This window comes from Eretmochelys imbricata, chromosome 1 (genome assembly GCF_965152235.1).
Source record: "Eretmochelys imbricata isolate rEreImb1 chromosome 1, rEreImb1.hap1, whole genome shotgun sequence".
Lineage (NCBI taxonomy): Eukaryota > Metazoa > Chordata > Testudines > Cheloniidae > Eretmochelys > Eretmochelys imbricata.
Window position 1 is genome coordinate 217,993,361 of NC_135572.1, and position 25,093 is coordinate 218,018,453.

At 42.5% G+C, this 25,093-nt stretch overlaps 1 protein-coding gene across 3 annotated transcripts; it reads right to left on the reverse strand.

Annotated features, from left to right (window-relative positions):
- Positions 1-788: 788 nt before the first annotated feature.
- Positions 789-21,049, reverse strand: LOC144259195 (C-type lectin domain family 12 member B-like). 3 transcript variants are annotated; one of them, XM_077807377.1, is made up of 6 exons: positions 20,861-21,049; positions 10,701-10,799; positions 8,778-8,921; positions 4,821-4,975; positions 2,511-2,629; positions 789-1,775 (listed from the first exon to the last, which is right to left on the reverse strand). In XM_077807377.1, exons 1-6 carry the CDS (start codon positions 20,949-20,951, stop codon positions 1,658-1,660), a joined length of 726 nt encoding a protein of 241 aa, XP_077663503.1. In that variant the 5' UTR covers positions 20,952-21,049; the 3' UTR covers positions 789-1,657. The 3 variants fall into 3 exon arrangements, with proteins under 3 accessions (XP_077663503.1, XP_077663504.1, XP_077663502.1); XM_077807378.1 differs by having other exon boundaries at positions 4,782-4,975; XM_077807376.1 differs by lacking the exon at positions 20,861-21,049 and adding an exon at positions 15,656-15,799.
- Between the last annotated feature and the right edge of the window lie 4,044 nt (positions 21,050-25,093).

Below are 25,093 nucleotides of genomic sequence, written 5' to 3' on the forward strand. Positions count from 1 at the left end.
TTCCAGGCACCACAACCATAGTAATATATCTGTATAATAAAGGAACACAACTAAGTGATCAGGCAGCTGCATTCTGCACTATCTTAAGTTTCAGTGGTCTTCGAGTGTTGTCACAAGTTGAGCACATTACAGCAATCTAGTTATTATCCTTATTTCGACTTGTAAAATTGCAAAGGTTATTATGAGCATGAAATAATCCAGGACATTTTGAAATCCAGCCACAGTATATGATTCTGATTTCCTGTAGCAATATTTGTAATGGTTTTCTATACTCTTTGTAAAGAATGGCTTTTTGTTGCTAATGTATAACTATATCTATACAATAACAAGCTGGCTGTCTGAAATAGAAGAAACTTTGTACAAGTATCAGATGAGTAAAATCACCAAGGAGAAATAGGATAAAGACCTAGTTTACACTACAGAGTTAGGATGACACAAGGTGGCTTACGTCAACCTAATTATGTCAGTGTCTACACTGGAATGCTGCTTCTGCCGAAGTAAGTTGCCCGCTACACCAACATAATAACTCCACTTCAACTAGAGGTGTTGTGATTCGGTAGGTGTTGTTAGAGCAGCGCAGTGTCCATGTAGACAATGAGTTATTTACATCACCTGTTGTCTGTCAGACCTGAGTAGGGCTGACAGCTGAAGCTCCCCCCACCCTGGTGCTGACAGCCCGAGCTGTCACCAGGCACTAGCTGGAGCTGTCAGCACCCGGGCCAGGGGGAGGGCTCCAGCTGTGAGCCTAGCCCCTGGCTGACAGCTTAGGCTGTCAGCACTGGAGCGGGGGGTGAGAGGGGAGGGGAGGCTGACAGTTGAGGCTGTCAGCCCCAAGGGCTGCTGAACTGCAGCTGTCAGTGTCCCACAATCCCCTACCTCAGTCAGTGGAACCACTCCTAGTCAGGGCATGTCCCACCGACAGATGGGACATAGTGTGGACGTGAACCCATCACTTTAATTACTGTGTTGGCTGTACATTGACTTCACTTAAGTTGACTTAATTTTGTAGTGTAGGCAAGCCTTTAGTTTATGGTTGTCTGAGGGAAATAACTGAAGTGTGATGAAATTTAGAAAAAAATTCTTTCAAGTTGGAACTCAGGATTTATTTTTAACTTTTTTGTAAAATTGAGATCTGTGATATTTTAGAATTATCTCTCAAAGAGACAAGCCTCATCACTTCAATTACAATATTTAAAGCTAGAAAAAGCTCTGGTGGATCTCCTATTCAGAAGGATTATGCCCCAGGGTCCTGGTCACAAGATGTAACCCAACCCATTTTATCTCCAGTTTCTCCGGTTCCATGCTATGCCTGAAGTTCCCAGTTTCAATCTGGCGTCTGTTACACATTTCAGAACTGCACTGATGGATTTTGTGTTCTCTTTGGTGCATGGCAGTGGTATGTTGATGCTGACAGTAGCTTATTTTTGCAAGTGACTTCCTAAGACTCTTTCCAGTTATTGTCTTGATTTTCATAACTGAACCCTAGGGTGGGGGGAAAGAAACAAGAAGTTCTGGTGTAGCATATAATAGAATGCCGATTTCAATCCCCACTCTGAAAATTCTGAAAAAAGTATAAAAACCTCACATGAAAACAAAATACACTGAGTATATGTCCTATCATACTGATAGAGCCAGTGTCCCTTCTGGTGATGTTTCTTTATCTCAGCTGGACAGCTGCTTTCTCACAGATCCATAAGTACGTCCGTGAGCAGTCATCTTTATACATTTTCCTGTCATATAGGGATGCACATTGTTCGTATCCACATCTGCGGTCCCTGAAATAGATGTTTTAGAAATAGATTAACATTGTTTGTGTTTAGTAATTTTGAATATTTGTTCATTACTGTATAGATCTGTGTTAATGGTGACATAAATTGTATCATAAGAGGAATGGGAACTGCCCCTTTAAGAACAGGGTGAAGGCACAGTGAGTGAGCAGCTACAGAAGCTAGTATTCACTGTGTGCTGCTGCTGCTCCTGGAAAAGGAAGGTGGCCTGTAGCTGGGCACTGGGGAGGTCTCTGTCTGCAAAAAGCTCCTTATGCAAAAAGTTGGAAACCCAGAGCAAACAATGGTCTCTTTAAAAAATGACTCTAGTGGTTAAGAGTGTAGCACACAGACAGTCATCCTAGAAAATGAGGCATCGTTTTACTGTGTCCTGACATGTGCGTTCTATGCGTGTGTTCAGGACCCTCGTGTCTTCGCCAGTTTCCCTAGGGGGTAAATAATGCACAGCTGCCCTACAACTGGTTTGGATTTCTGCCCCTTCCTGCCAGCTCAGCTGTGCCAGCCAGTGCTCCGCATGGCCAGTGCCAAGTCTCCAGCCTTGTTTGCCCACTCCCGCCCTGCCCTGTGCAGAACGGAGATTAGCAGCTCACAAAGGCTGTTATTGCCCCTGTGCGTCTCTGTCAGAACACAGGTAGGCAGCACAGAAGAGTAAGGGGGCACCCTATGCTTCTCTCCTGCAGGGGTCCTGGAATGGGCCCCAATCAGGCCCTAAATATTCATTACCAATCAGTTCTCTGTGCTGAAAAAGCTGAGCCATCCTCCCAATGCCAGCCGTTCCCTTCAGATTTACATGATAATCCAAACCAGTAATAGTCTCTAGTCTCTCTTGGAGGTACATGATTCTGTGAGGAAATCACAACAACATTACTTAAATAAAGAACTAAAATTCTTACCTTTAATAAACCCTACTAATGTACATCAGTGATGGGAGAGAACTCTCAGCCAAAGCTATGGCGTCCACCCTTCCTGATGTGATGATATAGCCCGGATTTGTATTACAGGACTGTTCAAGTGTCTCCGATTATTGAAATGTTGCAGGACAGATATAAAAGTCACCATTGAAGTGAGTCAGATTTTTAAAAGGTATTTATGCAGATAGGCACCTAGTGGGATTTTTCTAAAGTGCCTAACACCCATTAAAATCAATGGGAGTTAGATGCCTGGGTGCTTTAGAAAATCTCATTAGGTGTCTATCTACATCTTTAGGTGCATAAACACCTTTACAAATCTGCCCTAACGGCCACATTTTTAAAGGTATTTAGGCATAACTATGCTCAGCTTTGCAACACCTAACTAATTTAGGAGCCTAATCCTCATTTTCAAAAGTGACTTGGGCACTTCGGAGCCTAAATGTGTTTGAAAATGAGATATCGTTTCCTAATCAGTTAAGCATTGCAAAGTTGAGCACGTAAGCGGCTAAATACCTTTAAATATGTGGGCCTAAATGCCTTTGGTAATCTTGGAATAAAAGAATATTTGAACTAAATGCAAAGATGGAAAATTTCTATGAACTCATGTCTTAATTTTTTAGAAATATGACAGATTCTGACGTATGATACAACATATAATATTTGGGAAAACTGACAAGAAATATTTTTGATAAATATTATTTTTAGTTTCATAAAACAACAGAAATTAGAGTTAGAAAATCTGCTACCTTGTCCACGCACCAATACAAGGTGGATTTCTTTACTTTGTAATTTAGAAAATGCTTCCCATACAAAGTCTCTGAATTCATGTGCTCCAGTTAGTAGAACATGTGACTTTTAAACAAAAAGTCAAAAACAATAGAACTCTATGCCCAATCCAATTATAAACTTTAGACCAAACAACTGAACTCCAATTCCAATAAGCAACAGCCTGAAGAAAGGCATGGGATCAGCTCTATGCCCTAAAGATCCACAAATTTATGTTTTTTTTGTAGCAGCACAGGAATTGAATTCCAGACTCTAGGTTCCTCCACTAGAATGCCCTGTCTCTCCATCCCCAGGCATTTGAACTTAGCAGTAGTTAATTCTACCTACTCAGCTGGCCTCAGTTGCTTTGTGACAGTCCATGGCAGAAGAAGTTAGCTACCAGGGAGCTTGGACAAAACCCACATAGGGCTTTAGACAGCAAATCCAAATCATCCCTTGCATTGCATATGGCAGCTAGGAGTACAGCTGTTTCTGGAAGTTGTCTGAGCAATAACAGAGCTTTGGTGGACTTCTGCTGTTGATTCTGCCTTGCTGCTCCTCAGTGCATCTTGTCTTTATCCCACGCTCCCAGCTCTCAACCTATGCTTGGCTCCCGGCCCTGATTTACTGTCTTCGGTTTAAGATGATTGCTGACCTCAGTGAAAGACCATGACCCAACCTGACCCAGACTCTTGCCTCACACAATCAATCTGGTAACCGTATCTGACTGTGTGCTTTTGAGCTGGCCTGGCCCCGGATTGATCTCTGACCTTCAGCCCCAGTATTGAGCAGCTCACTCCAGGCCCACAGGCTACCCATGACTTGGCCTGACAATAGGGGCCTAATTCCCAATTGTCCTGTGCCTTCTGTTGTCATTTACATGGGTGTAACATCTACCAGATCAGATTGCTAACATTTTATGTCGACTTTACCACATTGTAAATAAAGAAATGAATCCTGCTCTCTCTCTGCCCATCTGATGTGGAAGTGTGGAAATCCTGCCCTTGAACGCCTCTAGCAGCCAGAAGAGCAGGACAAGTGTTATCCGCATAGAACTGATCAACCTACTCCTTAAACCACCCAGAAGGCAGTGCCCTGTGTGGAAAACCCATTGTTCATAACCACAGCAGGATCTGAGAGACTCACATCTACTCTTTGCTTTAAAAATATCCTATGGTGGTAAGTTCCACAAGTTATTTATCCAGTGTCTGACAAAGGCACTGTGCACTGCAATGTACCACACCCTGTAGATAGGAGGCAACAGAGCTATAGTAACCAAACTGCATTTTCTGTCTTGGGTGGCTTATGAGAAATTTACATCCAGATAAAATAAAAGAGGCTTGGGTAGGAGCTCTACCAGCTTCTCCATGTCTTGTAGCGTGAGAAGAGTTGAATTCTGTAAGGAACAGAATTCTCGACTCTGCTTCCAGGGCCTTTTCTCTCTTGAAATGTAGAAGCAGGTGTCACCTCCCATCCATTGCCAGTTTGCAGGGCAGAGTGTACAATTTGGTCCTAAAAAAGAGAGAGAAATTGTCTTTGTTTCTCATCCTAAGCAATTCAATTTAGAATACAAGGGCTACTGCCATTGACTTGAAAGATGCACATAGAAGTTGCAGAGCTGTCATGTATATGGCACTGATCCTCCACAGGCCAAGCCCGGGATTATCACTAGCCTGTGTGAAATGATCTGCTGAGTCTCAGTTCTTTTAAAGTATGACACGATCTCCATTGAGAAGGGCTGGATTTTGCATTGCTGAAGAGGTAGAAACTGTGTTGAACCCAGCAGCAGAGAACGTTGTTATATCAGGAATCACCAGATCGAGCTTCTACACATAGTCTTACAAGTTCTGCTCCTCAGCATGAGAGCAGTGTGCAGTCTCTGAAGAGATGCTGTATTGTTGTTAGGTTTCAGAGTAACAGCTGTGTTAGTCTGTATTTGCAAAAAGAAAAGGAGTACTTGTGGCACCTTAGAGACTAACCAATTTATTTGAGCTACAGCTCACTTCATCAGATGCATACTGTGGAAAATACAGAAGATGATTTTATACACACAAACCATGAAAAAATGTAAGGAGAGTGATCACTTTAGATAAGCTATTACCAGCAGGAGAGTAGGGTGGGGGGAGAGAAAACCTGTTGTAGTGATAAACACCCATTTTTTCATGGTTTGTGTGTATAAAAACATCTTCTGTATTTTCCACAGTATGCATCCGATGAAGTGAGCTGTAGCTCATGAAAGCTTATGCTCAAATAAATTGGTTAGTCTCTAAGGTGCCACAAGTACTCCTTTTCTTTTTGTTGTTAGGTTTGTGATTCAGGTTCTTTTTTATAAAGCTGTTACAAGCAGCAAGAGAATTTGCTCTTTCCTTTAATCTTTGTAACTACAGTTTATTTCTGGGACAGAGTTGCCTGCTGGGACCCAGACATTAATGTGTGGGCTGAGATTCCTGAAAGCAAGGATTGCCTGTATGCTGTTTGTGACCACCTCTGTTCCAGGCGTATCTAGTGTAAAGAAACCACTTGCACTAAGAATACCCAGACTCCTCATGATTAATTTCTCTTCCAATGGAAAACTGACCCTACCAGGCCCTGAAATCTGCTGTGACTCAGCAAAGAGGCCACTTTTTTTTTTAGTGAACAATCTTGCAGTGGCCAGAGAATGAGAATGGGGATGGAGACGGTATGAACTACCAGGATCAAGACTTTTTCCATCTTAATCGATAACATTATTATGAATCTGAATATCCTTTATGTAAGGCCCCTTTAGACCACGCTGACAACGTAATGGTGCTTTAAAGGGAGTGTAAATGGCTCCCATAGCAGTGTAAAGGAGAATCTGCTCCTATACTATCTTTAAAGGATAGTTCATACATAACATACCTAAGGCAAAAATCACAAAAGCAAGGTGGTTAAAAGTCAGGGCATCTAACAGGGCATGTCCTCTACTCCAGTGGTTCTCAAACTTTTTTTTTCACAGACCACTTGAAATTTGCAGAGGCTCCACTAATTAGGTGAGTGGCCCTTCGTTCTCTTGTGTGTGGCTGCCCAGGCGCGCACCTTAGAGGGAAGTATCTGTGGACCACCTGAATGGAACTCGCAGACCACTGATGGTCCGCAGACCACAGTTTGAGAACCTCTGCTCTATGCCTCAACCTAGGAACACACATCCTACTAGAGCAACCACCATACAATGCAGAATACACACTGTCATCTGAACTCTGCCCCAGTGGGGACACCAGATTTACAGAATAAGCCTCCCAAAATCTCTATACCACAAACAGACCTGACTTTCCAAAAGCACTGTCCCAATTATTCCTTCTGCACAGTTCTAGAAAAACCACACTAACTCAATGTTCACATAAGGGCTGTTCCACAGAGATCCTTCTCTTTATGAAAGTAGCGTCTGCTTTGCTGAAGACCTTCCTCCCATAGATGATGCTAGATTAGAAAAGCCCATTCATGCTCTGTGTTAGGTTCCAGTTTCAGAGAGAGGGGACATTACTGGAGGCATGTGAAAATTTCTTGCTGTTCCAATATGATCAAAACTAGTGCTGGTGAAAATGAAACTCCGTTGTCCTTTTCAAAAACAAAATGCATTCATGTTTTCCACTGGTGAACCATTGTGCTTAAGGATCTATTTATAAAATGATTATCAATCCCTCTTCCCCAGTCTCAGACCACTGGTAGCCTTAGGCACTAGAGCCAGGGTCAGAAATAAATCACTTTTCCCATCTCCCCGAGATTCTGGGCATCACAATGAAAGACTCTGATGATCTTTCCAGCTCTGCTTATTTTTCTAGTATTTTGCAAGCAACTCGTGTACTCCACCCTTGAGGTTCCATAGTGAATCCACATTAGAAGCCAATCAATATTGCTCCTTAATTAGCCAAAGAGGGCAGCGCGAAGTAGAACTAACCAAACCATTTTTTTTAGATTAGGGTCTGAACAAAAATATCTGAAAAAAATGGTAAGTTTCCAACCAGAGGTGGGTTTTTTCATTTTCTCACTGAAATGAAAAATTGAAAAAAGTTTCCTTGATGTTAAATGAAACCACGTTTAAAAATGAAACAATTCATTCAGAAATGGAATGTTGTTAGTTTAGAAAAATATCAACGCAATGGAAAAAATTTGCTAAAGAGTTAGTTTGGGGTTGAACAAAATGTTTCCTTCATCCCACAATGTTTTGTTTCCAGACATTTTTAAAGAACTAGATTGAGAAAATGGCCAGAGGAGGAGGCCTTCTTAGAACCCTTACCTCGGCAGGTAGGGCATTCATTTGGAGGGGATATTTGGGTTTCCTTCGCCGATGCATTGATATGAACCTCTATCTCCTCTATCCCAGGGGAGTGAGCTAGAGGCTATTCTTGGATGAGGTTCTCTTAGTCTATTTTGTGGAAGCCATTCCACTTTGTATAAATAATTAAAAAATATTTGGAGCAGGGACATCACCACAAGTGAGGGCCCTAGCACCTAAACTGTAATCATTCTCCCAGTCATGCTCTGCTTTTGTGAATCACTCTGCTTTTGTGAATGGCACCTAAATTCTTGTGTTTATCTAGCCTGATTTTTTTATTTTATTTTTTTTTGCCAAAACAATTTGGGAAATACCTGTCCAGTCCTCTTATACTTTCTGGACAGATATAAATAAATAAAAATAAACTTTTTTATTTGACTTTTTCATTTTTTTCCTTATTTTTTAATGTGTCTGACTTCAACCTAAGTTGACGAGTAGTTTTGGACACCCCTTTGATGATTTACTATTCAAAAAAACAAAACAAAAAAAAAAACAGTTGCCCCGCTCTATTGCTGAGTGATATAAAGCATTCCTGCTTCTCCAGACTCTGAACATGCTACTTCTTTCACACTTCATGACCCAGTCTTAGAGGAACTGAATGAAAGTTGATCCTTAATCTTCCAAGCTGTTATACAGACCACTAAGCAACATCACTAGTGGACAGTTACCATCTGATACTGTTTTATGGCCCATGTGAAATCAGTCAGATAGTACCAGTTCAGTTACTAGGAGGAAGGTGTCAGCATCACAAAAGCACAATAATTGGCATTAATTATTTGCTTTCTTAGCCATTTGAACAGAGAAAACAAGGGCTGAATGGCTCATGAAGGAGGAATTCCCTTGTACCTCACCTCTCTGCTAATTGCATATAGTTAGTGGTCGTCCTTTTCAGTGCAGGTATAGAGGTCATTTAATGGGGTGTAATTGGAAGAGAATAGGTGAAATTGTACAACCATTGCCCAACCTGTATCTATTCTGAAATAAAGGACAGGAGTCCATTTGCATAACAATCCTATTTACCATTATTCTTATTTTTTTCTTCCCCTTTCAGACACAAATTGTCTTTCATGTCTTGCAGCCTTTTTGAGGAACTTGTTTGCAGAGTTTCCTGGTTTTGCTTGAGGTTTCCAATCTGTTTCTGGAAGTCACTGGAAACCTGAAAAACTGAAATTCACAAAAAGCATTTTGTATTCTTATAATTTATGAATCAAAATTATTCCTGTTTTTGTCCTCTTTTAATTTTTGTATCTGGGAGTAGCCATGTTAGTCTGTATCCACAAAAACAACAAGGAGTCTGGTGCCAGTCATCTGTTTTTTTTTAAATTTTTGGTTATTCTATTCGTCTGGTTTAAATGTTGTGCCTTGTTTTGGGTAGTAACCCTTAGTATTGGCATTACAGGTTTAGTGTAATTTTTCTATTTTAAAATAAATTTTAAATAAAATGAGCTGGCTTTTTAATGAGATACAGATCCTTTCACCTTTTTGTCACCAATTGATATCCAGTGCAGGTCAATAATAACTGAAAAACATCCCCACCTTATAAGTGTTCAGTGTGAAATGAATTAGTGGATGTCACCCAGTTCCTCATGGGACTGGTTTCCATATCACAAAAAAGAGCATCATAACTTGGTGTCACCAAAAGGCTTCCCTTTGGCAATTTAAATAGAGAGGTTAAGGAGTGAATGGGCTCCAGAAATTGTCACTTGCAGCAATAACACTACTCTGGAGCTCAACCAAGGTAAAGTACATTAATGGGTGATAAGAACAGGAGGACTAGCGGCACCTTAGAGACTAACCAATTTATTTGAGCATGAGCTTTCATGAGCTACAGCTGAAACACGGCTGCTACTCTGAAACCTGTCCTTAAGGGGTGATAGTGTGTCTGGGAAGCTTGTATGACCACTGCTCATGCTGTACCTGTGCGATGGTTAAATCAACAACTTCAGACTACAGGGTGTCAAGGTTCCTCCCCCACTCTGAACTCTAGGGTACAGATGTGGGGACCTGCATGAAAAACCTCCTAAGCTTATCCTTACCAGCTTAGGTCAAAACTTCCCCAAGGTACAAAATATTCCACCCGTCGTCCTTGGATTGGCCGCTACCACCACCAAACTAATACTGGTTACTGGGGAAGAGCTGTTTGGACACGTCCTTCCCCCCAAAATACTTCCCAAAACCTTGCACCCCACTTCCTGGACAAGGTTTGGTAAAAAGCCTCACCAATTTGCCTAGGTGACTACAGACCCAGACCCTTGGATCTTAAGAACAATGAACAATCCTCCCAACACTTGCACCCCCCTTTCCTGGGAAATGTTGGATAAAAAGCCTCACCAATTTGCATAGGTGACCACAGACCCAACCCTTGGATCTGAGAACAATGAAAAAGCATTCAGTTTCTTACAAGAAGACTTTTAATAAAAAATAGAAGTAAATAGAAATAAAGATATCCCCCCTGTAAAATCAGGATGGTAGATATCTTACAGGGTAATTAGATTCAAAAACATAGAGAACCCCTCTAGGCAAAACCTTAAGTTACAAAAAAGATACACAGACAGAAATAGTTATTCTATTCAGCACAATTCTTTTCTCAGCCATTTAAAGAAATCATAATCTAACACATACCTAGCTAGATTACTTACTAAAAGTTCTAAGACTCCATTCCTGGTCTATCCCCTGCAGAAAACCCCAGCATATAGACAGACCCACAGACCCTTTGTTTCTCTCCCTCCTCCCAGCTTTTGAACGTATCTTGTCTCCTCATTGGTCATTTTGGTCAGGTGCCAGCGAGGTTACCTTTAGCTTCTTAACCCTTTACAGGTGAGAGGAGCTTTCCCCTGGCCAGGAGGGATTTCAAAGGGGTTACCCTTCCCTTTATATTTATGACACAGGGGATGGATAGATACCTGTATCAAATTCACCAAATAAAAAAGTATTGATACTTACACACAATCCCCAGGGCTAATAGCCCTACCAGCAATGCCAAGCACAATGTGAGGAAAGTCAGGGCAGCCAGACGCCATGTGGGGGATGAAGTGGGGCGCCCTGCAGAAACAGCAGAAAAAAGTCCAGACCAGTAATATATATAATTGGTGCTTTAGTGGGGCCAATTTCACAATGCTGAAAACAATTATAAACCAAATCCAAACCAGCTGGGAGGAAGAATTTAATCAGAAAAAAATTGAATGATAATTGGGAATCTTTAAACAACACCTTACTAGATGTCCCCAATGCCATAAGCCCACAATTGAGGAAGAAGGCTGTGCTAAGTTTAAAAAAAAAAACTAGTTTAGAGTAGAATTAAAGGCAGCTGTAAAAAAAAATAATAATTAAATACATAGCAAATGGAATAAAGGGGAATTGATAGTAATTAATATAAATCAGAAATTAGGAATTGTAGAAAATTGATAAGGGAAGTCAAAGGACACAGGGAGCTATCTAGGGCAGCAGAAATAAGAACAATAAGAAGGAGTTTTTTAAATATATTAGGAACAAAAAGAATCCTGACAATGGTATTGGTCCATTGATAGATGGGTATGATAGAATTACCAATAATAATACAAAAAAGGCAGACATGCTAATATATATTTCTGTGCTGTATTTGGGGGGAAAGCAGATGATGCCGTCTCATCATATGGTGAGTACACTCTTTCCCATTCCACTTGTATCTCTGGAGAATGTTAAACAGAAACTGGTGTGACTGCTGATGGAATACTATGTCCAGTTCTGGTGCTCACAGTTCAAGAAGAATGTTGATAAATTGGAGAGGGTTCAGAGAAAAGCCATGAGAATAATTAAAGGATTAGAAAACATGTCTTATAGTTATAGAATCAAGGTGCAAAATCTCTTTATTTTAACTAAGGGGTGACTTGATTATAATCTATAAGTACCTCCATGGGGAACAAGTATTTAATAATGGACTCTTTAATCTTTCAGAGAGAGGTATAACACGATCCAAAGCCTGAAAGTTGAAGCTAGACAAATTCAGACTGGGAATAAAGTGTAAATTTTTAATGGTGAGAGTAATTAACTGTTGGAACAATTTACCCAGGGGTGTGGTGGATACTCCATCACTGACAATTTTTAAGTGAAGATTGGATGTTTTTCCAAAGCCGTGTCTACACTAGCGAGCTTATGTCTGTGCCGATGCAGCTGCGCCGTTGCAAGATTGCTCGTGTAGCTGCTCTATGCCAAGGGGAGAGTGCTCTCCTGTCAACTTAATAAAAACACCTCCATCAGTGGTGGTAACTATGTCCGCGGGAGAATCTCTCCCGCTGACATAGCACTGTGCACACTACCACTTATGCTGGCAAAACTTATGTTGCTCAGGGAGTGGTTTTTTCACACCCCTGAATGCCATAAGTCATAGCGTAGACATGGCCTAAAAGATTTGTTCTAGGAATTATTTTTGGAAAGTTCTATGGCCTGTGCTATGTAAGAGGTCAGACTAGATGCTCATAATGGTCCTATCTGGCCTTGGAATCTATGAAAACTAATAATGAATTCAGTGAGTAAAAGCTCTGCATTCTGGAAATGCCTTATTTTGCTGCTTTGTTCTTCTTCCTTCCTTCCTTCCTTCCTTCCTTCCTCCTTGGTTCCCACATACCCACAAAGACACTGAGCCAGCTTCTGATAGGGCAGACTCAGAAATGGTGAAAGGTCTGCTTGGAAAGGGCTGCAGCTACACAAGTTTCCAACAGACTCTCTTCCACTGCAAGGGCTACAGATGGTCAGCACAGACCCTTGTTGGCCTTTACACAGGGCTTTCCCTGCAGAAGCCTAACCTGATCCTGTATTGTTCTTCCGCCATTGTACCCTATCTGTTAAAACTTATCCCATGACTTCTTTCTGCCAGAGAGACCTCCCTCCTCTGCAGTTTCTTCCCCCAGCTGAGCTCCCTCAGTCTACTTTTAAAGCCTAGCTAGCTCTGCCTCTTCTGGGCAGGAGACAATTAGTTGATCACTCCCAGGTGTGAAGCTGACTAACTAGGGTTCTTTCCCTTACTTTACAGAGGATGGGGATGCTCTGGCACCGGCTCAACACCCTAAGCCAGCCCCCAGGTATCCTGGCCTGACTCCAGAAGAAAATTTTGGAGTTCTTTTGGCTGAAGCTGCACTGGGTCTCTGTGGGGGTCCTGAGTCTCCTCCTGGGAGAGGGTGGACAGGACCTGCCCTGCCTTCGCAGTAAGGTCCATGTCTACCACCTTTAGGCCCTGCAGAGACTCCTTTATGGTGCAGGTACCCTAGTGTAGAGTTTTTTGGTGCACGCCTTCCTCCACCATCTCTGAGGGCTCTGATACAACCTTCAGCTCTTCTACCTCCATCTGAGGGGTCTTCTGCAAGACCTGTCTGAGTTGCCGGTCTTCTACTGGGACATCCTCAGGACCTGGAAGCTGGACTTGATGACCAGGTCCATGGTGGCCGCCAAGAAGGAGGACCTCTTTGCAGAACCTCTGCTACACAACCCCCAGCTCAGTGTGCAGGTGGCGGAGTCCCCCTTGGTGAGCCAGAAGTTGGTCCTGACAGGTATCACCAGAATCAGGGAGACCTCCTGGAGTAAAACAATTGGACCCCTGTCGCTTGGCCAGCACATGGGGCTCTCCATCCCTCAAGTTCGACGGTGTATAAGAGCAGCCATATGAGGTCAGTCCAAAGGTCCATCTAGCCCAGTATCCTGTCTTCCAACAGTGGCAATGCCAGCAGCCCCAGAGGGAATGAACAGAACAGGTAATCATCAAGTGATCCATCCCCGGCTGCCCATTCCCAGCGTCTGGCAAACAGAGGCTAGGGACACTATCCCTGACCATCCTGGATAATAGCCTTTGATGGACCTGTGCTCCATGAATTTATCTAGTTCTTTTTTTAACCCTGTTATAACCTTGGCCTTCACAAAATCCCCTGGCAAAGAGTTCCACAGGTTAACTCTGCATTGCGTGAAGAAATACTTCCTTTTGTATACACCAGGAGGTGAGGGCAGCCTTACTGCCTGTCTCTCAGGCCTTCCTCGAGTTGGTTATTCAGGAGGGTTCTCCCTGCCTGCCCTTCCCCCCAGCTCTCTGGACCTCTCCATCAGGCCCCTGTCCTGTGAGCCTCCCCCTCATCCCCCCCGACCACTCCCTCCTCACCAGATGAGCTGGCTGCACAACTTGCAACAGGTCCATCTCTGAACTGTTGCACTGCCCTCCTCAAAAGATGCAGCAAAGAATCTGGCTACAATCAATGTGTGTCCAGAGAGCACTGAGAAACCTGTGTGCCTTCTTACAACACGTTCCTGGGGGCAGACTATTATGTCTTCTTCTGAAATCTTTGACACTGGTCAGTGTCAGAAACAGAATTTCTTTCTTTGCCTGTCAGCCCAGGTTCTGGGCACTTTTGAATACTTAAGTGGCCCAGATCCTTAACTCTGCTGTGACCCCTATGCACAGCACCTCTGGGACACTGTGGCATAGCTGGTACAGGAGGGTAACACCAGTGTAATAGCTCTGATGCTAACTTCCTTCCCTATGGCTGGTGTAAACCGGTGGCTCCAGAAAAGAAGACACTACTGGGGTTTCCCTGAACCGGTGATCCCCAACTGCTCCTCCTCCAATGACCATTTATGGTCACGAGCACCTGCAGCAAAGTTGGAACAGCCTTCAGAGTGCTCTAACTGATACCAGAGGACTGGCTTAGAGCACAATTGGCCCAGGATTGGGGATAGGACAAAGATGGTTTACAGACATTCTTGCACATTCCCCTACTGAATCATGCTGTGTGCTCCTCTATCCTGAACCAGGAATCGAGGCCTGTAACACACTGATGCCGTCTGGTGATTGCTACTTTCCTAAAAATGAAAAAACTGCTAAATAATCTGGCATTTATCTGAATGTAAAGGCAAAATAACCTACCACCTTCCCTACCGAGGTACAGCCCCAAGCTGGAGCCTGACAGCATCACAAGTGGTCTCTGACAGATAAGGAAAAAAAGGAAGTGGTTTCAGTTTGATTCACTCGGGATCTGAGGTTTCCCTAGCTGAATGCAAGCCCTTCTGCAGAGATCAGCCTGGGGCTCTGAGGTCCAAACTGGTCAGGGAGCCAGAGCAAACAAAAGTTCTGTCTGGAGAGTTTTGTATTTAACTAATCTCTCATTCATTGTTTCAGAAAAAGGCTCCGTGAAACAGAGTTTGTGTTTTGAGCCTTTTTTTTTTCCTTCTTGCATTTACAAATATTCCCATGGTCTCTTTTTTAAAAGGACCTTTGACTATTTAAAGTATTTCCCTCTTCTCTGGCTCTGTTCACCCTCTCGCATGGAGACATCACAAACGCTCTATACTGTGAAAGTGAGTTATCATTTGTCACCAAATGTTACAACCTCCCGTGAGAAGGAAGCAGGTCAAAAATGAAAGAGAACTAAGATTCTATTTCCCCCATAGACCCGAGTTTGACAACTATAAAATCCTAATCTAGGGCAATATCCTGCCATTGTTGATTCTGCCAAAATCCCCATGGATGGCACAATATGTCCTCTAGACTCTCAAACTCTACTCTAGAACCTGATCCCACAAACACTACCTTGCACACTGGTCACTCCCGTGGGTAGTCCCATTCAAGTCAATAGGATTACTCATGGTAGAAAGTGCTCTCAGCAGTTAGTGTTTGCAGGGATCCTTACATTATACAAATATTCAGGGGAGGGACAACATCTCCCTCCATGCTTTGAACTGCACAGTGCATGCTTCTGCGCTTCTGTTAATTAATAATGACAATAAAACAAAAGGAGAAATTCACCACTGGTGTAACTCTACTGACAGTAATGGATTTAGAGGAGTGAATTTGGCCCATTCTGCCTAAGATTAGGTTGACAGTACTTCCCAGTCCAGCTAATTTAAACACAATAACCAAAAAAGCTCCTTAGAGATTGTACCTTTTTCCTCAGGAGCGGCAGGTTTTGGGATATTTTCCAGTGCATAAGGTTTTTTAAATTCCAGATCCGCATATGTTATTTCCTCTGTCATAGCTGGTGAAGAGGGAAGCTTATATTTCAAGTCAAAAAGTTAAGGCACATTCAAGGTTCTGCAGCAGATGAGTGAGGAACAATATCTGTCATTTTAGAGAGGGCTCCTTTTTAATGCACTGGTAGATACAAATGATGCAACCCGGATGTCAGAGCAGAGTGGCCCAGAACTTCCTATGACAGGATGTTACAAAAGAGAAATGTTCCCTTTTAACTGAGGAACAGTCCCCCTCTCTTTCTTCCTCTGCCTCCCTTCTCACCCATCTACCCACCACTTATTTCTCTTTGCAACATCTGTCTGTGTAAATTCTGTGCTTTGGTTTTTAAAGAGGCAACTTGTTTCTGAAGAACTGCAGGGTCAGGATTCATATGTGGGGATGAATACAGGATTTTCACAGCATTATGGTCATGTTCTGTTATGACCAGATGCATGTCGTAGGGGTTAGCACTCTGCACAGTTCAGCAGCAGGCTTGGGATCAATTCTCAGTCCTTGTCGCTTGCCACAGGGTGCTGAGAGTGCTCCAGAGACTAGGTTCTGTCCCCAGGAGTTAGAGTTCAATGTGACCATGCAGAAGCCCAAGTCCAGGTACTTGGGCCCAGATCCTTGGCTGGTATAAATCAGTGTATTGATAATTGATTTATAGTCCAATGTACATCATCTGGCACCTGGTTTCTACCAGCTCAGGTCAGAAAGAGCAAGGAGTGCTCCAGGGATCGGGGCCAATGCCTGGGAACCACTGCTTGTGCTCTGATATGTGAGACTTCAGCTTTATTAACTTTCCTGGAATCTTGCTTGTCTAGGCCTAAGGGGATAGTCTTTGACACAAGGAAAAGTTCAGGCAAAGGGACAGGTTTTGAGGCTGCACAAGAAGGTAAAAGGAGGATGCAACATGTGTGCTGGCTTTTGTGTCTCCTCCATAAGGGCCAGCAAAAATTGTAGACCCTGCACTCTTCTCAGTGCAGTGACTGCTCCTTTCTAGCACACCCTGTAGTGTAAGGCTCTGAAAGGGGACAGGAAGGAGGGAAGGAACTGGCTAGCCTTGGAAGACAGTGCATGCTGCACCCTCCTAGCAGACAGAGCACCAGGTGTGTTATCTGGTGCACCAGAGAGATCCACTGTATTTCTGCGGGCCACAGGGATTCCCACTGCTCCTGACCATACAGCATTAGGGCAAGTTTTGTAACAGCCAGAGCAACTGAGACACAGAAACAGACTCCCCTGGGGAGGTGGTCAAGTACTCAGTGATACTGAGAGATTCCAGAGAGTTTAAATTAGATGTGGGAATGCAGATGTGGGACGTACACCATTGTGAAATGAAACAAGGGCTACAACATGTGGATCAGGAGCAGATTGTAAATGATGTCACAATCTGAATTGCTAACAGAAATAGGACTGATTCTCATTTACAGTAGGACCACCTTACACCACTCTGGCAGTGTAAAGGATCTTTAAGTGAGTGTGGATGAAATTTACACCTACTTTAAGATGTCTTTGCACTTTCAGATTGGTGTAAACCAGCCTTAGGGTGACTGAGAATCAGGCCATAATATGGGGTTTGTTTTGTTTCTCCCTCTAATTAACTGAAAAATATTATAGACATTAACATTTTCATCATCTCAGTTGTTAGAAACATAGAGAAGGAAAATTAAATTTAAATTATCCAAATGTTAACCTGTGTTCCAATAGAGCCCAATTCTACAAATGCTTTGCACAATATTATCTTTACTCAAATGAATAGCCCAGGTGAATTACTGATGTGCTTAAGTGTTTGCAAGTACAGGTAATTCATTTGGACTGATCAAAGAAGAAAACACTCTCTGAAATTATTTTAGTTATTAACCAAAATTCCGAGTGTCCCAACCTTTAAATTTGTGTTTAAATTAGTGTTTAAATTCGGCAGAGAATTCCGTCTCTCTCCCTGCAGATAGGGGTTTTTTCCAGGCTGCACAGTTCTCTGCCGACACTTCCCAGCAAGCCAGATGACCTACACAGCCAGTGTCTGTGGTTTGTTTTGTGCTCCCTGACAGTTAATCAAAAAAAGGGGGCATGACCTATGCTGAGGTTCCACCCAAATCAGGGGCCCCATGACAGTCATCCTTTGTGAGCTGAGAACTCTGCCCCTCTTGTAGCTCTTGACTCACATTTACACTGCCACTCACAACCATATTTCCTCTGTCCAAGTAAGAAGAGAGTTAACCTTCTCTGAGAAAGCTTCCAACAGTAATTTTCTCCAAGAGGAATTCACTCCAGCAGACATTGTTGTTTCCTTAAAGAAGTGATGCTTAAAAAATTAAGCAAGTTACAGATGAGAAAATATAGACAATATGAGATATTATGTAGGACACTGTCCAGATTCTTATACCTCACCTATCCCTGTGGTATGTGAACATCTAACAAAGTAGCTTCAGTGATGAGTTGCATTATCACCAAAATGTCACTTTGGAGAATAAAAAGTAAATTATGCATAGGAGAAGGAGTTAGTTCCCTCTTTAGCACTTACCTCTTCTGCTTGTAGCACAAGCATCTTTGCTTCTCTCTCTTCCTATCAGCAACATGGCTAGTGACAGCCACTTGGGAAAGAGTGAAGAAAGAGTCTGCATTGAGAGACCTTTCAGAGATATAGGCCAATTCTCTTTCTGAGCACAGGTGATGCAATTAACAGAGTGGGACCAACAGTGGGAGTTATCACTATACCACCAACATAAGGGCGTGGTGTTTATTTTATTTATTTTATTTATTTATCTATCCACTTCAGGACACTGCCCTCCAGCAGTGCCCACTACTCCAGACTTACCCCCTTCCGGGGAGGTTAACAGCAGGTTTGGGGACTCGCACCTGCCTCAGTGGCCAACCTCAACCCAAAGTCTAGCCCCCTTTGCCAGAGTGCCCTGAATTTCAGTGATCACCACTATGAGGCAGCCCCTTGGGGACTGTTGCAGCCAGGCATAATTTAGAGAATGTCCGAGGCTGCTATAAATTACACTAAGAAATAGGCCAGCCCCATTGACCTCAGAATCAGCACATGTGGCTTCAGCTCTCCTTTATCCCCTCCTTTCTCAGCTGCACTGAATAGAGCTTTGGCACAACTGAGGATCTGGCCCCTTCTATTTACTTTGTGGTTTTTCTATTTACTCTCTACTGGAGGCAAAATAAACTTTGCTTTTATTGAAAATAAATATGGCTCCACTTCTCCTCCCACAGGGACTGGTGCAAATGAGGACTAACCCCACTGAATTCAATTCAATTAGATTGCTAGAAAGACAGAACATAGTCAAGTTCCTGGAAGTGGTTATAGTAAGTGTCAGTGGACACTGCCTTTCCTGGGCACTCCAAAGAAAAGGAAGTTCACTTTAAATGTCAGAGGAGGCTGGGTTGGGAATGAGGGAACAGAATAGACCCAAAGAGTGGCAATGCCCTCCTCAAAAGATGCTTCAAAGAAGCTGGCTGCAATCAGTGTATGTCCAGAGAGCACTGAAAGATCTGTGTGTCTGCTTACAACATCCTCCTGGGGCCTGACTTTGAAATCTTCCTCTAAAGCCTTCGACATTGGTCAGTATCAGAAACAGGATTTCTTTGTTTCTCTTTGTTTTTCCAGCCAAGGTTCTGGGCACTTTACAATCCTTAAATGGCCCAGATCCTTAACTGTGCTATGACCCCTATGCACAGCACCTCTGGGACACAGCGGCATAGCCGGCCCAGGAGGATCATACCTGTGTATTTGCTCTGGTGCTAACTCTCCTCCTTATGGCTGGTATAAAATAGTGGCTCCAGAAAAGAAGGCACAGTTGGGGCTTTCCTGAACTTAGGTGATCCCTAGCTGCTCCAATGGTCATTTATGATCACTAGCAACTGGAGCAAGTTGGAGCAGCCTTCAGACTGCTCTAATTGGTACCAGAGGACTGGACTGAAGCACAGCTGGCCCAGGATCAGGAATAATACAAAGGTGGCTTAAAGCTACTTTGCACATTCCCCTCCTGAATCATGCTGTGTGCTCCTCTGCCTCAGCCAGGAATCAGGGCTGAGAACACACTGATGCCGTTTGGTGATTGCTACTTTCAGAAAAATGGCAAAACTGCTAAATAATCTGATATGTATTTGAATGTAAAGATGAAAAAAACTTCCACCTTTCCTACCAAGCTACAGCCCCCAGCTTGAGCCTGAAGGCAAAACGCTTTGTCCTCTTTGACAGTTAACCAGAAAAGGGAAGTAGTTTTCTATTTCAATTACTCTGCTGCAGAGAACAGCACGGGGGCTCTGTGGTTGAATTGGTCAGGAGGCCACAGCAAACCAATTTCCTGATTTGTACGTGTTTTGATTAAATAAACTCTCATTCATTGTTTTGGGAAAAGGTTCCACGAACTGGGGTTTGGCTTTTGAGGGTTTTTTCTTCCGCTTTCTAATGTCACCTTGGTCTCTTTTTTAAAATGCAGCTTTGACTGTTTAAATTGTTTCCCTCTTCTCTGGCTGTGTTCACCCCCTCACATGGAGACAACACAAGCACTCTGCTCCAGAAACTAGAGTTATAATTTGTCACCAAATGTTACAATCTCCCATGAGAAAGATGCAACCTGGAGCAGGTTAACCATGAAAGCAAACAAAGATCTTCTCCTCCCCATGGACCAGAGTTTGAGAATTTTAAAATCCTAATCTAGGCTGCATCGTGCCATGGATGATTCTGCAGAAATGATTATGAACTGATGACACAATATCTTCTCTAGCGTGTCAAACTGTTCTCTAGAGCCTGATCCCAAAACCACTTATTACCTGGCATACTGCTCATTCCTATGGGTAATCTATCCAAGTGAATAGGACTACTCATGGCAAAAAGTATTACTCTCAGCAGTTAGTGTTTCCAGGATTGGTTCCCTACATAAGAAAATCTTCAGGGTAGAGACAGCATCTCCCTCACGCTTTGAACACCAATGTGCATGCTTCCACACTTCTGTTAATTAATAATGACAATAAAACAGGACAAATTCACCACTGGTGTGACTCTACCAAGAGAAGTGTTAGAGGATCAAATTTGGCCCACTCTGCCTAAGATTAGGTTGAGAGCGCTTCCCAGCCCAGCTACTTTTAGCACAATAACCAAAAAACCCCATAGAGATTGTACCTTTTTCCTCAGGAGCGTCAGGCTTTGGGACATTTTCCAGTGCATACAATTTATTAAATTCCAGATTCGCATATGTTATTTCCTCTGTCATAGCTGGTGAAGAGGGAAGCTTATATTTCAAATCAAACAGTTATAGCATGTTTCAGGCTCTGCAGCTTTTGAGCAAGGAGCAAGATCTGCTGTTTTAGAGAGGGCTCCTTTTTTAATGCATTGGTAGATACAAATGATGCAACCCGGATATCAGAGCAGAGTGGCCCAGAACTTCCTCTGACAGGATGTTACAAAAGAGAAATGTTCCCCTTTGACTGAGGAATTGTCCCCCTCTCTTTCTTCCTCTACCTCCCTTCTGGCTCATCTGCCCTCCACTTATTTCTCTTTGCAAAATCTGAAGAAAACACAGCCCTTCGGCAGAGAATTCCATCTCTCTCCCTGCAGATAGGGGTTTTTCCAGACTGCACAGTTCTCTGCCTATACTTCCCAGCAAGCCAGATGGCCTACACAGCCAGTGTCTGTGGTTTGCTTTGTACTCCCTGACAGTTAATCAAAAAAAGGGGGCATGACCTATGCTGAGGTTCCACCCAAATTAGGGGCCCCTTGACAGTCACCATTTGTGAGCTGAGAACTCTGCCCCTCTTGTAGCTCTTGACTCACATTTACACTGCCACTCACATCCATATTTCCTCTTTCCAGTAAGAAGAGAGTTAACCTTCTCTGAGAAAGCATCTAACAGTAATTTTCTCCAAGAGGAATTCACTCCAGCAGGCATTATGGTTTCCTTAAAGAAGTGAGGTTTAAAATATTCAGCAAGTTACAGATGAGAAAATATAGACAATATGAGATATTATGCAGGACACTGTCCAGGTTCTTATACCTCATCTATCCCCGAGAACCTAACAAAGTAGCTTCAGTGAGGATTTGCAACATCATCAAAACTGCAGTTTGGAGAACAAAAAGTAAACTATGTGTAGGAGAAGAAGTTAGTTCCTTCTTCAGCACTTACCTCTTCTGCTTGAAGCACAAGCATCTTTGCTTCTCTCTTCCTTCAGCAGCAAGGCTAGTGACAGCCATCTGGGAACAAAGTCTCTGGATTCAGAGCTTTCAGAGGTATAGGCCAATTCTCTTTCTGAGCACAGCTGATGCAATTAACAGAGTGGGACCAACACTGGGAGTTATCACTATCCCACCAACATAAGGGTGTGGTGTTTATTTTATTTAGTTAGTTAGTTAGTTGGATGATCATACAATAACTTTACTGAAGTCACTGGGAAAGTGAAATGATGATGTTATTTATATACAAACAGATATTAAGATGAGGAAGTTGGAGGTACATGATACTTTAAAGTGCATGTCTGCTCTAAAGGGAGGAAATCCAACTCCCTTTCCCAGGGCTGGTCTGTCTCTGCAGGGTGAACAGGACAAAAAATCAACAACTTGTTTCTATTCCTAAGGGCAAGAGCATGGCTTTAAATATCCACAAGAAGCAGGTGCATTCCGTAAGAAGATGTCTTTTTATATTCACCTTTCAAAGTAAAACTGCGCTTTTGGAAATTTAGCCCTGTGTAACAAAGATAAATTATAATGGACTTGCTGATTACATCTTAACCCACATCTCTCTCAGTACAGAAAAATAACACCTGAGATTTTCATGTTGATCTAGGGGGATTTAGTTACACGTCTTCCATTCAAATGTGTGTCTTTAAATTCCCTAGACTGCTTTGAAAATCTCCACCAAATGGTTTTCCAGTAGAACCTTATTGTTCGGAATGACATGAGATGAAATTAAAATTTAGGCACATGAAAGGCATCATCTACCCACAAGCTAGACAGTGTAATCTGAAAATACCTGGAAAATCAGAACTGAATGAATGGAAATGAACTTTATGGTGTCAAAAGCCACATGCACACACTATGCCTTCTGGATAAACAATGAACATTGGACATACAAATGGTACTTCATACCCAATTGGTACAGTGCAGTTCTCCTGGGAAGACCATACTAGACAAGCCATCAGAAGTTTTATGAGTGGATTTCTTCATTCCCCCTCACTTTAAGCCAAAAAAGACAAGGATGGAAGATCAGAGACCAGAGTCTAAAAATGGCCCCCTTTTAAGACTCTGCCATGTTGTTACAGAAAAGACAGATTAAGGATGGGTATTCATTGTTGTTCTCCTCCACAATCCCCTCCTTGCTACAAAGAACCTGATTTGTATTGTATTGTATTTGTATTGTATTGTATTTTCCTGTTGTTGTTTATTTGAGGAAGATGTGTACTGTCGTTCAGGTACATTGAACACTGGCCCGTGGACTGGAACTGGCCCACTTGATGTATTTGGTGGCCTTTGTGGTATATTCAGATTCTGCAGAGTCTAACTTTATTTTTGAAATCAGGTTTCCAGACTCAAGTGTTGCAAAGAAACCCTTGAAAATTGACCCACGGAGTGTAAATGGCCACAGCATGAGTGTTATGCATATGCCCTAATCCTTGAGATCCCCATATCTACTGGAAGTGGCTTTTTCAGAATTATAATTGTCATCACTAACAAAAAGTGTAAATGTATTCATGACAATGTTTGCAACTGCTGGACTGCACTTCTCTTCAGCATTGTTCACGTTACTTTCCTCTTCCTTTTATGATCCTGCTGTTTTGTTTGTGTAAACATTAATGAAAAGAGAATTGGGGCCCTGGGTTAAAGTTCATTTAATCAAGAAACAAATGTATTCAAGAGTAGATCATGTCAGTTAGTAAGAGCCCTGGGTTGGTGACCATATCAGGGTGACCTCTACTCTGTCTGATCTAGGGAGGGGGAGCGGACATCTGGAATCAAAGCTCCCATGGTGAAAGTCTCTTGCTACTACCCAACTCCAGCTGAAACTAGGGCCTGTTACATGGTGCACCCCAACTGGTCTCCCTCTTCACAAGAACACACAAGAGTTTTCTATTCTTCAGACAGAGGGTGCCCTGGAAGTAAAAGATACTACTTTTATTCAAATTTTTAAATGACACCTGACCAAAGATCAAAGCACATGTACTATACAGAAAAGGCCCTTAAACTGATTGATCCACATGCAGTAGTATAAAAATAACACAGGAGACAAAGCATGCAACATTTTAAAAAGAGTACAATACAAATAGTACAAAATTCAACTGAACTAAAATCTACATTTAAGACCCACCCCAACGTTTAACAGCGAGACACCACATTGGCCGACTCTGCCCCAGATACACCAGTGCAACATCTGTGCAGAGGAGTCCTCGGCTGGATCTGCGAGGCAGTACATTTCAGAGAGGGGAGAGCCTTTCAGTGAGAATCCTGCAAACCTAGCTGAATGGATCTGGGGACTGTCAGCTCACATGTTACGCTCTACCTCACGCACTGGAATAAAACAAAGGAAAGGGTTGATCAGTATGGTGCAAAGCATCCAAATCAAAATGATCTTTTCAGACTAACACCAACACTTTGAATTGAGCCCGGCAGCCAGTGCAGCCTCTTGAGCCCCGGGGGACTGTGCACGTTCCAGTCCAGAATCAGCATCATATAAGACAGTGGCAACTTTCTTCATTGCCTGAAATTTCTGAGTGGTTTCAGGAGTAACCCCAAGAAACGTTCATCACAGAAATCCATTTATTATTCTTTTTGCCAATTACATGACTGCGAACATTATGATAACCCTAAAATTTTCAATTTGTTTTAAAATCCAGCCACAATATTTAACTCTTTTAGCCTGAGGCAGTGAGTTACAGAGATTTTCTATCCACTCTATTTACAGGGTCTTTCATTATGTCCTACAGTATTACAAGATGCAACCTAAAGATCTAATCATCTGAAAATGACCTATCAGAGTACTTTCTAAATCTTCATTTCTCACAAAATGTTTAAACGTTCTTAATAATTCAAATCCCTCCAGAATCTTAAAGAGCTACATATTCATAATTTGGCTAAGTGATGACTGAATAGTAGGGATACTGCCACCTTCTACAGGTATGTACAGAAGGTCAGAGGAATGTGTTTAGGGTTGTTGGAGGGTTTAATAGATGTGTGAAAAACCTGAGGGAAATAGAAATGTTTAGGGTTAGTGATCAGGAAATTTTTGGCAGAATAGACTCCTGAATGAAAATGGTTGAAAACTCATCACCTGAGTTAAATCTGCAATAGACAAATCTCTGGCAAATAGACAATGGGAGACAATCATATACTGGGCTTCCAGGGGATGAACAAGATGTGACCCTATAG

Coding starts and splice junctions, on each gene's coding strand:
- LOC144259195 (XM_077807378.1), bottom strand. CDS start 20,951: ATGACAGAGGAAATAACATATGCGAATCTGGAATTTAATAAATTGTAT. Junction 10,800..20,860: donor TGACGCTCCTGAGGAAAAAG/GTACAATCTCTA, acceptor CTGTTTCTGCAG/GGCGCCCCACTTCATCCCCC. Junction 8,922..10,700: donor ATTAGCCCTGGGGATTGTGT/GTAAGTATCAAT, acceptor TGTGAATTTCAG/TTTTTCAGGTTTCCAGTGAC.